Genomic DNA, 13,785 nt, shown 5'->3' on the forward strand with positions numbered 1-13,785 from the left:
CCTGCAAGTCTTCAACAAGCAGGAGGAAGAGAAAATGCACAATATATGTTGAAATGCAGGCTTAAGAGATTGGGGTTTCAGAAGGAAGGTTTGTAAAGACATCCACTTCATGTTCAAGCCTGAGATCAGCTCTCGCAGAAGGTGTGAAACCAGCTCTAGCTTTTCCCATATTAATACACTGCATGCAATCTCAAGTTAAACATGCCAGGGCAGATTTGTTGAAAAAATAATAATAATGCAGATGTAGGGGCAACTAGTTATAATAGGCTCTGGGGAAACACACAATTGCTCCATGTTTAAAAGGGGAAGAGTGAAAAGGGAAGGAGAACATAAACAAGACAAGGATTAAACCCAATACAAAACCTTATTAGAATACACAGTGCTTACAATCAGTACATAGTTTTTAACAGGCTGGGACCTTGGAAAGTCTAGTATACCAAGATGGTTCTTCCTCTAGGTTAAATAAAAGACAATTTCCTAAAAAGTCATTTTGATAAGGATTTATGTACAGTGGTGCCCCGCAAGACGAATGCCTTGCAAGACGGAAAACCCGCTAGACGAAAGGGTTTTCCGTTTTTGAGCTGCTTCGCAAAACGATTTTCCCTATGGGCTTGCTTTGCAAGACGAAAACGTCTTGCAAGTGTTCCGATTTTTTTCTGCTCCCCCCCCCTTTTTCTAATCCGCTAAGCCGCTTGTGATGGCCTGGGATTCCGATTCGGAGGATGAAACAGAGGAATCCCAGCCTGCACAGGAGTCCCCGCCTCCAGGGCCGGCTGAACTGGGGCAAGGCCTAGATGCTGAAGAGCCTGCACCTGTGGCAGTGCATCAGGAGCTGGCCCCAGGTGAAGCCCTTCTGGCCCCAGAGAGGCTTGACGACTCAGTGGCCACAGGTGAGCCTCCTCCAGGGCCCAGTAACCCTTCGGCCTCTCCTGATCTGCAGAGGCTTAGAGCAGAGAGGCGAAGGGAACTGGTTGCCCCCAGGAGGAGTGCTCGCCTTAAGGCCAGAGGAGGCGGGGCTCCTGGGGGCCGGGACCGCCCCTGGCCTTAGAAGAGGATAAAAGCCCAGTCAGCCCGGCCCCAGGTTGCGGGAGCAACGTCGTTGTTGGCTTTGGACCTTCCTGTGTTCCTGATCCCTGCTCGGCCTCCTGTTCCTGACTATCCGGTACTCCTGTTCCCTGCTCGGCTTCCTGTTCCTGACTATCCGGTACTCCTGTTCCCTGCTCGGCCTCCTGTTCCCGACCATCCGGTGTTCCTGCTCCCTGCACAGCCTCTTGTTCCAGCGTTCCTGTTCCCCGCCCGGCTCTCTGCCTCGGACCTCGCCCCTCTTCGTGTGGACTCTGTTACACCCAAGGTACCTTACCCCCGGGACCAGCACAGTTTGCTCCCGCCACACCCGCACTCCCCCTTCGTAGGGGTGCGTTCGGGAAGAGCCAGAGGCCATGGCTGAACAGGCGGCTGCACTGGTGGCTTTGGCCCAGGAGAACCAGGCCTTGACTCACACCGTGCAGCAGCTCAGCGACGCGGTTGTGGCACTTCAGAAACGCTTGGAAGCCCTACCGGCTCCTGGGGCCGATGCCCCGGCTCCGGGCAAGTACCCAGTGGCTTTGCCTGAGAAATTTGATGGAGCCCCGGCCAGCTTTCCCATGTTCCTGGCCCAGGCCAAGCTGTATATTCAGGGGCGAGCCCGGAACTTTCCTGACGACCGCACCAAGGTGCACTTTTTGATTAGTTTGTTAAAGGACTAGGCGGCCAAGTGGGCGTTGCCGCTACTCAGGCAAGACTCCCCCTTGCTGGCAGACTATACGGGGTTTTGCAATCGTTTGGAGGCCGCGTTCGGCAACCCCCAGAAAGAGAGTCAAGCCAACCGGGCGATTCGGCGTTTGAAACAGGGCAAGTCCACGGTGGCCACATATACCACGGAGTTTCGGCTGTTGGCACAGGACTTGACCTGGAATGACTCGGCACTGCGGGACCAGTATCTCGAAGGGCTTTCGGACGAGGTACTGGACCAGTTGGCCACAATGGAACGCCCCACCACGCTGGACACTCTCATTCAACGGAGTCTACAAATAGACGACCGGTTGGAGGATCGTCGTCAGGCCCGGGGTCGCCGACACTTCCAGTTCACGGCACCAGCTTTTTCCGGCAGCCCCACGGTCACAACTGATTTAACGGAGGAGCCTATGCAGCTCGGGGCAGTGCGGCCACGCCTTTCCCCCGCAGAGAAGGCGCGGCGTCGGGAGGGAAATCTCTGTCTTTACTGTGGCGGAAGTGGACACTTCGCTCGGTCCTGCCCTGAGAAACGCCAGCCGCAGGGAAACCGCCAACCCCAGTAGCTGATGGCCCTAGCTACCGGGGGTCCCAAACCGTACAGAATGGGCCCGCACCAATGGACTTGCAACATCTTATGGTTTCGGTACGTTTATACCCTCCAGGTGGGCCCTGGATCCTCACCCATGCTTTGGTAGATTCAGGGGCAACCCGCTCCTATATGGACGCTTCTTTTGTCGCCCATCATCAGGTGCCACTTCGGAACAAACCAGTACCGGTCCAGGTGGAAGCGATTGACGGACGACTTCTGCGTTCAGGTGTCGTTACTCAGGAGACCCAGCCCCTGGTCCTGTGTCTCCAGCAGCACCAGGAGTTGCGAACTTTGGACATTGCCTCTATGCCCCGCTTCCCCCTGGTGCTCGGGATGGACTGGCTGGAAGCCCACAACGTTCAGATTGACTGGGTCAAACGGACGGTGCACTTCCCAGACCCATGTTCCCATGCTCAATCCGGAACGCTGGCGGCCGCGCCCTCAGAGGAGGCAGCACCCACGCTCCCAGCCGTGTACCAGGACTACCAGGACGTGTTCGAGGAACGGGGGGCAGACCAGCTGCCGCAGCATCGGCCTTTTGACTGCGGCATAGACCTCCAACCTGGAGCGCCTTTACCAGTGAGTCGCTTATATTCCCTAACAGAGCCAGAGCGCGAGGCTTTGCAGGACTTCTTGCGCAAGAACCTGGAGCGTGGGTTCATTAGGCCTTCCACCTCGCCTACCGCGGCACCAGTGCTTTTCGTTAAGAAGAAATGTGGGGAACTCCGCCCTTGCCATGATTACCGAGCCCTGAACAAAATTACCGTCCCAGACCGGTACCCCTTGCCCCTTATCTCGGAGCTGCTGGAGCGGGTGCAAGGGGCACAGGTGTTCACCAAGCTGGACCTCCGGGGGGCCTACAACTTGATTCGGATCCGAGCCGGGGATGAGTGGAAGACAGCGTTTGGCACCCGGTACGGGCAGTTCGAATATTTGGTTATGCCTTTCGGTTTGTGCAACGCGCCTGCTGTGTTTCAACGCTACATCAACCACGTGTTTCAGGACTTGTTAGACAAGTACGTGGTGGTGTATTTGGATGACATACTGATTTACTCCCGTGACCCGGCTCGCCATGAGGAACATGTCCGGACCGTGCTGCAGCGCTTGCGTGAGCACCGTTTGTACGCAAAGCTCAGCAAGTGCGAGTTCCATCAGCGGACTGTGGACTTCCTTGGTCACCGGCTCTCTCCAGATGGGGTGCAAATGGACCCGGGGAAGGTGACAGCGGTTCAAGAATGGGCGGCACCCCGGAACCGCAAGGACCTACAGCGTTTCCTGGGGTTCGCCAATTACTACCGGACCTTCATCGCTGATTATGCTCATCGCACCACCCCGTTGACCCGGCTACTGCGCCCAAAGACGCCGTTTTCCTGGGACAAGGAGGCAGAGGAGGCGTTTCAGGGGTTGAAGGCCTGTTTCCAGAGGGCACCAATCTTACAACATCCTGACCCCTCTCGACCCTTTGTGGTGGAGACCGACGCTTCCAGTACGGCTCTCGGTGCCGTCTTGTCTCAACAGATTGGTCCTGAAGCGCCACTCTTACCCTGTGCCTTCTATTCCCGCCAGCTCCTACCAGCGGAGCGTAACTATACTGTGTGGGAGCGGGAACTATTGGCCATCAAGGTAGCCTTTGAGGTCTGGCGCCACCATCTTGAGGGGGCACGACATCCGGTGGAGGTGAGAACCGACCACCGGAACCTGGAGTACCTCCAGACCACCCGCAAGCTGAACCAAAGACAGATCCGGTGGGCGTTGTTCTTTTCCCGGTTCCAGTTCCGGATCCGCTACATCCCTAGCTCTCAGAATCAGAAGGCGGATGCCCTGTCCCGGAAACCTGAAGACAACACAGACACGGTACAGCAAGCAGACCCCGTTCCAGGCCAGTTATGGTTATCATCCACGGCTGTTTCCAGAGGTGCTGCCGACATCCACGGTCCCGGCGGTGACGGAGTGGCTTCAAGAGCTCCAGTCCCAGCAACAGCTTTTGGTGGAGCAACTGCACCAGGCCAAGGAAGCGTACAAGGCCCAGGCCGACCGCCACCGCCAGGTGGGGCCGGAACTTCGCGTCGGTGACCTGGTTTGGCTCTCCACTCGCCACCTCCACCCCTCTCGACCTTCGCGGAAGTTGGACGCCCGCTTCACCGGCCCGTTCCCTATCGTAGACCAAGTCTCTCCTGTGGCATTTCGTCTCCGGTTACCCGCAACCCTGAAGGTTCACCCGGTCTTCCACAGGTCCCTTTTGAGTCCGGTGGCCCCACCCGACGAGTTCCATCCGAACCGTCCCCGACCGCAGCCAGTGTTGGTTCGGGGAGAGCCTGAATACGAGGTGGAACGCATCCTGGACTCCCGATACCGCAGGGGAAAGCTGCAGTATCTCATTGACTGGAAGGGGTACGGACCGGAGGACCGTTCCTGGGAACCAGCAGCCAACGTCCACGCACCTGCCTGCCTCCGAGAGTTCCATGCGACGTACCCCGGCAAGCCGGGTCCGGACCCTCGGTTGAGGGGGGGGCCTGGGAGGGGGGATGGTGTGATGGCCTGGGATTCCGATTCGGAGGATGAAACAGAGGAATCCCAGCCTGCACAGGAGTCCCCGCCTCCAGGGCCGGCTGAACTGGGGCAAGGCCTAGATGCTGAAGAGCCTGCACCTGTGGCAGTGCATCAGGAGCTGGCCCCAGGTGAAGCCCTTCTGGCCCCAGAGAGGCTTGACGACTCAGTGGCCACAGGTGAGCCTCCTCCAGGGCCCAGTAACCCTTCGGCCTCTCCTGATCTGCAGAGGCTTAGAGCAGAGAGGCGAAGGGAACTGGTTGCCCCCAGGAGGAGTGCTCGCCTTAAGGCCAGAGGAGGCGGGGCTCCTGGGGGCCGGGACCGCCCCTGGCCTTAGAAGAGGATAAAAGCCCAGTCAGCCCGGCCCCAGGTTGCGGGAGCAACGTCGTTGTTGGCTTTGGACCTTCCTGTGTTCCTGATCCCTGCTCGGCCTCCTGTTCCTGACTATCCGGTACTCCTGTTCCCTGCTCGGCTTCCTGTTCCTGACTATCCGGTACTCCTGTTCCCTGCTCGGCCTCCTGTTCCCGACCATCCGGTGTTCCTGCTCCCTGCACAGCCTCTTGTTCCAGCGTTCCTGTTCCCCGCCCGGCTCTCTGCCTCGGACCTCGCCCCTCTTCGTGTGGACTCTGTTACACCCAAGGTACCTTACCCCCGGGACCAGCACACCGCTAATAGGGTTGCTTCGCAAGACGAAAAAACCGCTAGACGAAGAGACTCGCGGAACGGATTAATTTCGTCTTGCGAGGCACCACTGTATTACTAATGGAAACATTTGAGAGGCACTCTGTAGTCCCTTCAAAGCACATTAGCACTCTTTACTAACATCAGTATAGGCCCCCACCCCACCTACACACACACACACACACACACACACACACACACACACTTTCTCTCACCAGGGCTATGCAGAATACACTATTAAATTCCCTGTATGCAGCCTATTATAACACCCTCTGGCAAGTACCTGGCACAGACAGCCTCTATATAAGCAGAATCAGCTGGTGCTGTCTATTCCGCAGTGAATCTCTATGCTAGACAGGAGTTCATTGTGCATTTTCGTAGCTTGAACTTGAACTTTCCCCCCAGTCCAGGCTTAGAAGGCTTCATGCCACCAGACTTATGTGTCATTTTTATTCAGAAAGCTAGTTTTCGTGATATGAAACACGATTCTACAATCCAGGGCAATTTAATTATATTTATATTTAGGATATAATGTCACATAGATTCTAATAATCACTTATCAGAGCAAAGACTATACAGTGGTACCTTGGTTTACTAACTTAATCCGTTCCAGAAATCCGTTCTTAAACCAAAGCATTCTTAAACCAAGGTGTGCTTTCCAGTAGCAGTGGGGGACTCAATTTACAAATGGAACACACTCAACAGGAAGCAAAACATGTTCTTATTCCAAGGCAAAGTTCACAAACCAAAATACCTACTTCTGGGTTTGCAGCATTCTTAATCCAAGTTGTTCATAAACTAAGCTGTTCTTAAATCAAGGTACCACTGTAATTGTAGGTGATTATTTTTGGAATTGATTCATGAGTAAAACTGCACCTCTCAGTATCTAAGGTTATAGAATACCTGTAGTCTTAGCCATAGATAGTTTGCCAAGCTTGGTGGCATGAATCCTGAGCCCAGCAGCAATCTAGACGAGTCAAAGGTTGCATAGACACCAGATAAGGAGGTGGACCAGTTTCTGCTGGAGATCAGGAGACTTCACTGCTGTCTTCTCCTGAGCTTGAGGGACCCAATGGCTTTTACAGTACCTCCCCTTAGGTACAGCAGCACAGGATTGATCCTATGGTGCAGAGGAGGAGAGCCTTCAGATCAGAGGGCTGCCCTTTTAAGAAGCTAAGTTCTCCAAAAGGAGGTGGAGCCTGTGGGAGATAGCCTTGGTGGGCAGAGATCCAGTTTGCTTTCAACCTCTGTCCAGCGAAGGTAGGCCAGGAGTTACAGAACCACGGATAGCTGCGAATGAGCTACTGATGGAAGGGGTGTTCAGCACAATGGGAAGCACGCAGCGATAGTCCAGCATCAAAACCTGTGGGAACTGGAGGCAAGACTAGACAAGACATCAATCGTGCAACTAGCAACTGGATGGACAGCAATCTTATTTTATTGCAGGCAAGGAAATGGATAAAAACTGGTAGATATGCAAAATCTAGTGACAGGTTTTTACAAAGGCAACTGCACTGCTCTTTAAAGAAGTCTGTACTGCTGTTCAAGCCCTTTCAAGTCACAATTGTCTTGAGACATCCAGTATTTCCAAATCCTTCCTTGTCGCTTTTAAAATTAGGAAGAAGAGAAAGGCTAGGAACTGAAGACAAATGATGTGGTAACACTGATGAAACCAAGCAGTTTGGAGGCTGGTCAGTGCCTGAGTGTGAAACCCTAGTGTGGTGCAATGGTGATAGTGCCAGACTAGGCTCAGGGAGACCTACGTTCAAATCTCCACTCAATTACAAAACTTGGGAGAGCCTACTGGATCACACCAATGGCCCACCTAGTTCAGCATCCTGTTCTTACAGTGGATTCAAGAGCGCTATCCCCTTTTGCCATTTCCAGCAACTGATAATTCAGAAGCATTACTGCCTTTGACCATGGAAGCAGGGCATAAGGATGCCTAGGACCCATTGATAGCTTTATCCTCCATGAATTGTCTAATCCTCTTTTAAATATTAATATTAATCTGTAACACACCCTGGGACCTTAAGATGAAAGGCAGGTAATAAATTGCAATAATAATAATAATAATATGGAGGAGGTCATCACTGCCTTGTTGGTGGCCATCACTGTCTCCTGTGGGATCAAATTCCATAGTTTATGCTTTAACTATGATAACCCTTGTAAAGGTAAAGGGACCATTAGGTCCAGTCGTGACTGACTCTGGGGTTGTGGCGCTCATCTCGCTTTATTGGCCGAGGGAGCCGGCGTACAGCATGACCAAGCCACTTCTGGCGAACCAGAGCAGCGCACGGAAACGCCGTTTACCTTCCCGCCAGAGCAGTACATATTTATCTACTTGCACTTTGACGTGCTTTCGAACTGCTAGGTGGGCAGGATGACCCTTGGGCCAGTCACCATCTCTTAGCCTAAGCTACCTCAGAAAGTTACTGCAAGAATGAAACAGGCGAGAGTTTAAGCGTGTGTTCATTTTTAGCTCCTTGGAAAGAAGTGGGTTAAAAAATGTAATGAACAAGCAAATTATATGCCTACTATCTTGAAGGAAGACAGGATGTACTATTTTCTAATCTGTTATTTGCACTTATCATTCCACTCCTGTCATCTTGCTTTTCTTCTGGTGTTTTTAACGAACATTCTGCAAACAAAAAAAGTCTGAACTTGCACTTTATTATCTTGCTTTGTCTTCCAGTCCACTGCCTCTAGAACATAATTCTTATAAAGTACTTTCAGGATCTTGTCAATTACTTTCTTCATAAAATTGACCATTAAGATCCTTAATTGATCCTAAGCCACATCTTTGCACGTCGTTACACAGCAAGAAGAAAGCTTTCCCTTTTGCACTGGCCTGTGCAATAAATTGTGGTCCAAATAGGATAATTAAGTTGTACTCTTCCTTTCAGAGATGTGGGGAGGATGCATTAGCTATCAGGTGTCATAAGATTGATAGATGCAAAAGCACTCAGTAAGCATTATGATTAGCCAGGTTAATTTTGAGATATTGGGTTATTACTGCTTCTAACATGGAGGCAGAGCGTTGCCATCACGGCTAGGAACCACTGATAGACATGTCTTCAATGAATTTGTCTAATCCTCTTTTAAATATTAATATTAATGTTGTGTTTTAATGGTTACAACCACCATTTCAATTAATTCAAAAAGTATTTGCAAGGCAAACTGGCCAGAGCTGATCAGCAGTTTCCTAGAACATACACCACCAATAAAGTTCACTTATACAAAACTGCCATGTACAGCTTGTCTAGGAAAGGAGCTGCAAAATTGATTTCTCTACAGAACAATGAATTATGTATGTCACCTATGCTCTACATCATTGGTAGCAATAAAGAAAGTATTTTGTAGGGTCATACGCTAATGGTATTATACATGAGCTTGAATTAAGTATGTCCATAGTAGAACTCCTAGAAGCAGCTATGAATAAATTTCTGAATTTCCATGCATTTGGCATAATGTGATAATTATTTTTAATGGCCAGAAGTAGTATGAATGAGAGACTTGCACCACAAATCATACTGTATTTCAAATAACCTAAAGAATTGTGATAATAGCACAAAAAGTAATTTGGTTAATCTTTTTAGAAAGTGCTTAATAGTATTAGCAAAAAAATAAATTTAAAGAACCCCAAAGCACCTCCAATCTAGAAGTGATATATAAAAATGAATGTCCTAACTAAGGTACGATCTGGTACTTGCATGTATTTTTTTCTTTTTATCTATTGGATGGTGTATACAAAAGACTTTTAAAAGAAATTTCTGTGCAGTTTTTGTAAAGGCCATTAGTATTTAATAAGCTAAAAAGATATTAAAGCTCACAGTTAAACACCACTGATTAAGACATGATAGCTCACACAATTCAAGGTATGGAAAGCATGGAAATCTAAAAACTTGGGACTAACTTGCCTCTGCGTATTTTAACATTACCTAGTGGGAACCAGAAAAGGGCTAACTCTGATCAGGCTGATCAAGTGCATTGTTACAGTATGGTTTTGTAATGAGTATGGGTTGCTCGTGCGTAAGTTGCCGTCTCTCCTGGCTATGTTGCCTGGTTAAACCTTTCTGTCTGGACAGTCCTTCACTTCGTGGCTGCCTCAGTCGCTGGCAGAATCCGTCAGTGTGCGTTTCTTAAACCTTTTCCAACATAAAAGTTGGTTGACGCCAAGTCTCCTCCTACTCTCCCTGCGCGGAAGTCTTCTGCGCAGGGAGGGCGTGGGTAGCGGAAGACCCGTGCTCTCCCCAATGGTGTCCGGTGAAGAGTCCTGGAGCCCTTCCGCCGATTCCCCCATCTGCCCCCCTTTATTCCTGGTGTTGCGCTGATTTGCTTCCCCATCTGTTGAGCTGCCTCTCTCCCTGCTGGGCCCTTCTCCAGCATCATTTGAGAGCCCTCCCTCCGCCTCTAGCTCCGATGTCAGTTCCCTGACAGGTTTTAATCACAGAATTTGAAGATATCTAGTCTCTTCCCCTGTTGATACCATTAGGAAATTTCTCCTAGCATTTATCCAAAATCTGCTTCCCTTAAAGTCTGCTCCATCTTCTGTGTGACCACTGTTCAGATATTCAGAGTCAACTATCATGCCTGCCCTTAACCTTATCTTCTGCACAACTGTACAACTGTGCAATACTTTATAGTGGAGAATGCAAAAAATATTGCTGAGCAATAGCTGGGCTGGTGCTGGTGATATACGGCCTCAATTAGAGAACTTATTCACCCAATCTAAGTTTTTTTAAAAGCCTTTCCATTGGTGACATTTCCATTTAAAGAATGAATGATGTTTTAAAGCACACAAAAATTCTGAACCCGTCCCCCTCCAAAAAAAACCAAAACACCCAGCAGCAGCTAGCACCCCTCATCCAAAAGGGGTAGTTCACCCATCTGACACACCCAGCTTCATCCACTCAACATTTCCCCAGGTGATCTTTTTTTCTTCAAGATGCAACAATTTAGAGAGCAGTTCTCTTACACAACCCACTGAAATGAAGGGGGAGCCATGCAAGACCACATTTGTCCCCAGCGTTTCAATGGAGACTGCACAGGAGAAGTTCCCACTGGATTGGGGCTTTAGAATAATTTAAGGGTGCATCAAACTTGGACCACTAACCCTAAACACGGCACATGCTACTTAGCATAAGTGGGGTTTACTTCATTAGTAACGGGTTTATAAAAACATGTCCTAATTTTAAGCCCACTCCTCCGGAAAAACTGCTGACCGCAAAGACTGATAACATCTGGAGCAACGAGCCAGAGCTGCTTCTGAATCAAACCTGTCAAGGATTTAGTGGCGCCCCTTCCAACACGAAGGACTGAAGCTCCTTAGGGCTATTAATCAATCATGGCTTAAATGCAGCAGATGCTTGATAAAAGCTCTAAGCCAGCCTCCCACAGCCTGGTGCCCTCCACATGTTGTGGACTGCAACTGACTTCAGCCCCAGCAAGCATGGACAATGGTCAGGGATGATGGGCGTTGCTTAGTACACAATATCTGGACAGTGCTACACTGGGGAAAGGCTGCGCTAAGAGAGATTTTATGGAACCGTATGCATTTTCATTTGGCAGAGTATCGTTTCTCCCTCTCCCACATTCTACTCACGGACACAGCTGAAATGTGCAGAATGAACAACCGATAATGTACAAACACTTTCTACAAAGCTAAGCACACATGCAAATGGAAATAATCAGTATCTGCAAAATCATGACAGATTGCATCCCGGACAAAAAAAAAATGAGCCAGCAAGATGAAAGTTACTCCCTGAGGATTATTTCGTTGAGGTCACTGTTGCTAATTCTCAGTGAACAGCTTCCAGCGGGGGCACCTCATATGAACTTCAGGATCCAATGCTAACCACATTTGACCTCAGTCTATGTGGAAAGCAACTGGCTATGAGGGGTCTGCATAGCGTCTCTGCTACAAAATCAGACAGAAAGCAAACTCGGAAGTCCTAGCCTAGTGCAAATTGTATAGATGGTTGTGAATTCATTTAATTTTCTCTTCATTCTGAAGCTTAGGCACAATTCCCAGCTAAAAGTGGCTTTCCATGTCCAGCTGCTATAACTTTTTGCCCTCGGTAGAAGGAATGTGTGAAAATTGTCAAATTCAACAATAGTTATCAAATTCTAGGATATCGACTGAAAAATAATAGATGACAAAGATTGCACATTACAGGATAGGCCTTTGAAATGGCGGGGTTAATTGCTGCTCCAACACAGATTAATTCAAGCCAAATCCTATTTCATATTTTCCTTCCTCATGGCAGAATTGATATTCAATCCTAAGCCTCCCTGCTCCTACTCCAACACTCAGCCTTGCTGGCTCCTGATGTTACACCATAAAAAGGTCAAAGATAAAGGTAAAGGAAGAAGAAGAGCTTGGATTTGATATCCCGCTTTATCACTACCCTAAGGAGTCTCAAAGCAGCTAACCATCTCCTTTCCCTTCCTCCCCCACAACAAACACTCTGTTGAGGTGAGTGAGGCTGAGAGACTTCAGAGAAGTGTGACTGGCCCAAGGTCACCCAGCAGCTGCATGTGGATGAGCAGGGACGCGAACCCAGTTCACCAGATTACGAGTCTGCCGCTCTTAACCACTACACCACACTGGCTCTGGACCCCGGGATGGTGCCTGTAAGATAACTTTTCAGATCAGTCCTACTTCTCAGTGTGGTTTCCTACCCTTCCGCAAGCCAAACCATAAGCATGAATAGGTGAATGTAAAGGTACTCAAAGGAAAAATCTTGACTTTTCCCCTGGTCCTGGATGCACTCCCCAAGGCTGAACCATGGTATGGCTCAAAAAATACATTCAAACCCATGGTTATGGTTTGTCTCCTCCAGACAAATGATGAGCAATAACTCAAGAACAAGCCTTGGCTATAATTATTGTTTGTCTGGAGAGAGACAAGCCATGAGCCTCAGTTTGGATGTAACACTAAGCCAAATTATGGTTTCACTTTGAATAGCAGGGTCAGGGGAGGAGCAAAGCAGCCACGATTTTTCCTCAGAGAACCTGCATGGTCTCGCGCTCATGCTTAGCCATGGTTTGGCAGTGTGTTATGTGATATCTGGACCTCTGATTCTTGACATTGTCTCCAATAGAAGAATGCCAGGTGTCCTGTAAAGCACATAAAAATGACCTTTCTCTGATGTCCTGCTCACCTAATGATCAAGATACTCTGGAGTTTCTACTCAACTTGCATGACTAATATCTAGTCAGCCCTACATTTTTATTATGACCCTGGTGATCTACCTAAAATTTAAATATACATTATGTGAAGCAGCAATTGCTTTTGTTAGTCCCAAGCCCATCAATAACATTGAATGATCCAAAGTTCTAGTGCTTCAAGAGTAAATGAGTTTCTCTCTGTTAATTCTCTGTACACTGTTCAACTACTGCATATTTTTGAAAGTTGTTTATTTGCTATACATTTACTAAGGTATCCAACCAAATTTTGGGCAACCTGTCAGACATTTCAACTGGGATTATTAACAGTTAACCCTGTGATATTTATTACAGCACACATGTAAGGAAAATCCTTTCAGAACCTTTCCGCCCAGAAAACACGTATCACAGATGGAGAAAATTATGCTATTGTGACAGGAAGAAATAAAGCCTCTTTCACACAAACCTGGCCATTTGTTTATATGCTTCCTCAGCCACAGCAAAGATGTGGGGATCCATATCCCCCATGTTCTGGCCACTGTACGCATTGATGATATCTTCGCCATAGATAGGCAGTTGTTCATAAGGATTTATGGCTACTAAAACTATACCTGCAAAATAAAATTAGGGGGGAAATTATGAGATATGTTGTTGGCAAATATTAAATAGAAAAGAAAGTGGGGAGTTCTGTTTTACAGAAAGATTTGTTCTGCATGAAATTGTTCAAAACTTGTTTCCGCCCCTTTTTTATTTGTTTCATGAAAACAGAGGTCATGAGGAATATAAAGCTAAACAGGTATATAGGTGACCATTTATCACTCTGAAAACCATGCAAAGGGTGACTAATTTCCATGCAGAGTGTCAGCTGAAAGCATTTTCCTGGCTTCTGAGTCTTCATGACTTACAGTAGGTCACAGCCCAGTTTAAAAAGATTTCAAGTAGGTGATTGGCAGGGAAAGAGCTGTATTACCTCCTTCTGTTTCCTGCCTACTCCAGCACCTTTGGCTTATCCACAGAGTGGGAGA

General features: G+C 48.6%; 1 protein-coding gene and 1 long non-coding RNA gene across 7 annotated transcripts in view; one reads left to right on the forward strand and one right to left on the reverse strand.

Annotated features, from left to right (window-relative positions):
* LOC310693666 overlaps positions 1-13,785 on the forward strand; it is a 321,657-nt gene that overhangs the window by 179,044 nt on the left and 128,828 nt on the right. Inside the window, exon 3 of one of the 2 annotated variants that reach the window (XR_014519293.1) lies at positions 7,781-7,795. The exons of the other annotated variant lie outside the window; for it this stretch is intronic. This is a non-coding gene — a long non-coding RNA (uncharacterized lncRNA). Of the gene's footprint in view, positions 1-7,780; positions 7,796-13,785 lie in introns of those variants that run through there. 2 annotated transcript variants of the gene reach the window in all.
* MYO5A (myosin VA) overlaps positions 1-13,785 on the reverse strand; it is a 124,404-nt gene that overhangs the window by 77,099 nt on the left and 33,520 nt on the right. For all 5 annotated transcript variants that reach the window (XM_083475521.1, XM_083475520.1, XM_083475517.1 and 2 more), the window contains exon 4: positions 13,227-13,371. In XM_083475521.1, the coding sequence (XP_083331647.1) occupies positions 13,227-13,371 (145 nt within the window). The remainder of the gene's footprint in view (positions 1-13,226; positions 13,372-13,785) is intronic.

The sequence above is a fragment of the Podarcis liolepis genome (genome assembly GCF_965112155.1).
Source record: "Podarcis liolepis genome assembly, chromosome: 14".
NCBI lineage: Eukaryota > Metazoa > Chordata > Lepidosauria > Squamata > Lacertidae > Podarcis > Podarcis liolepis.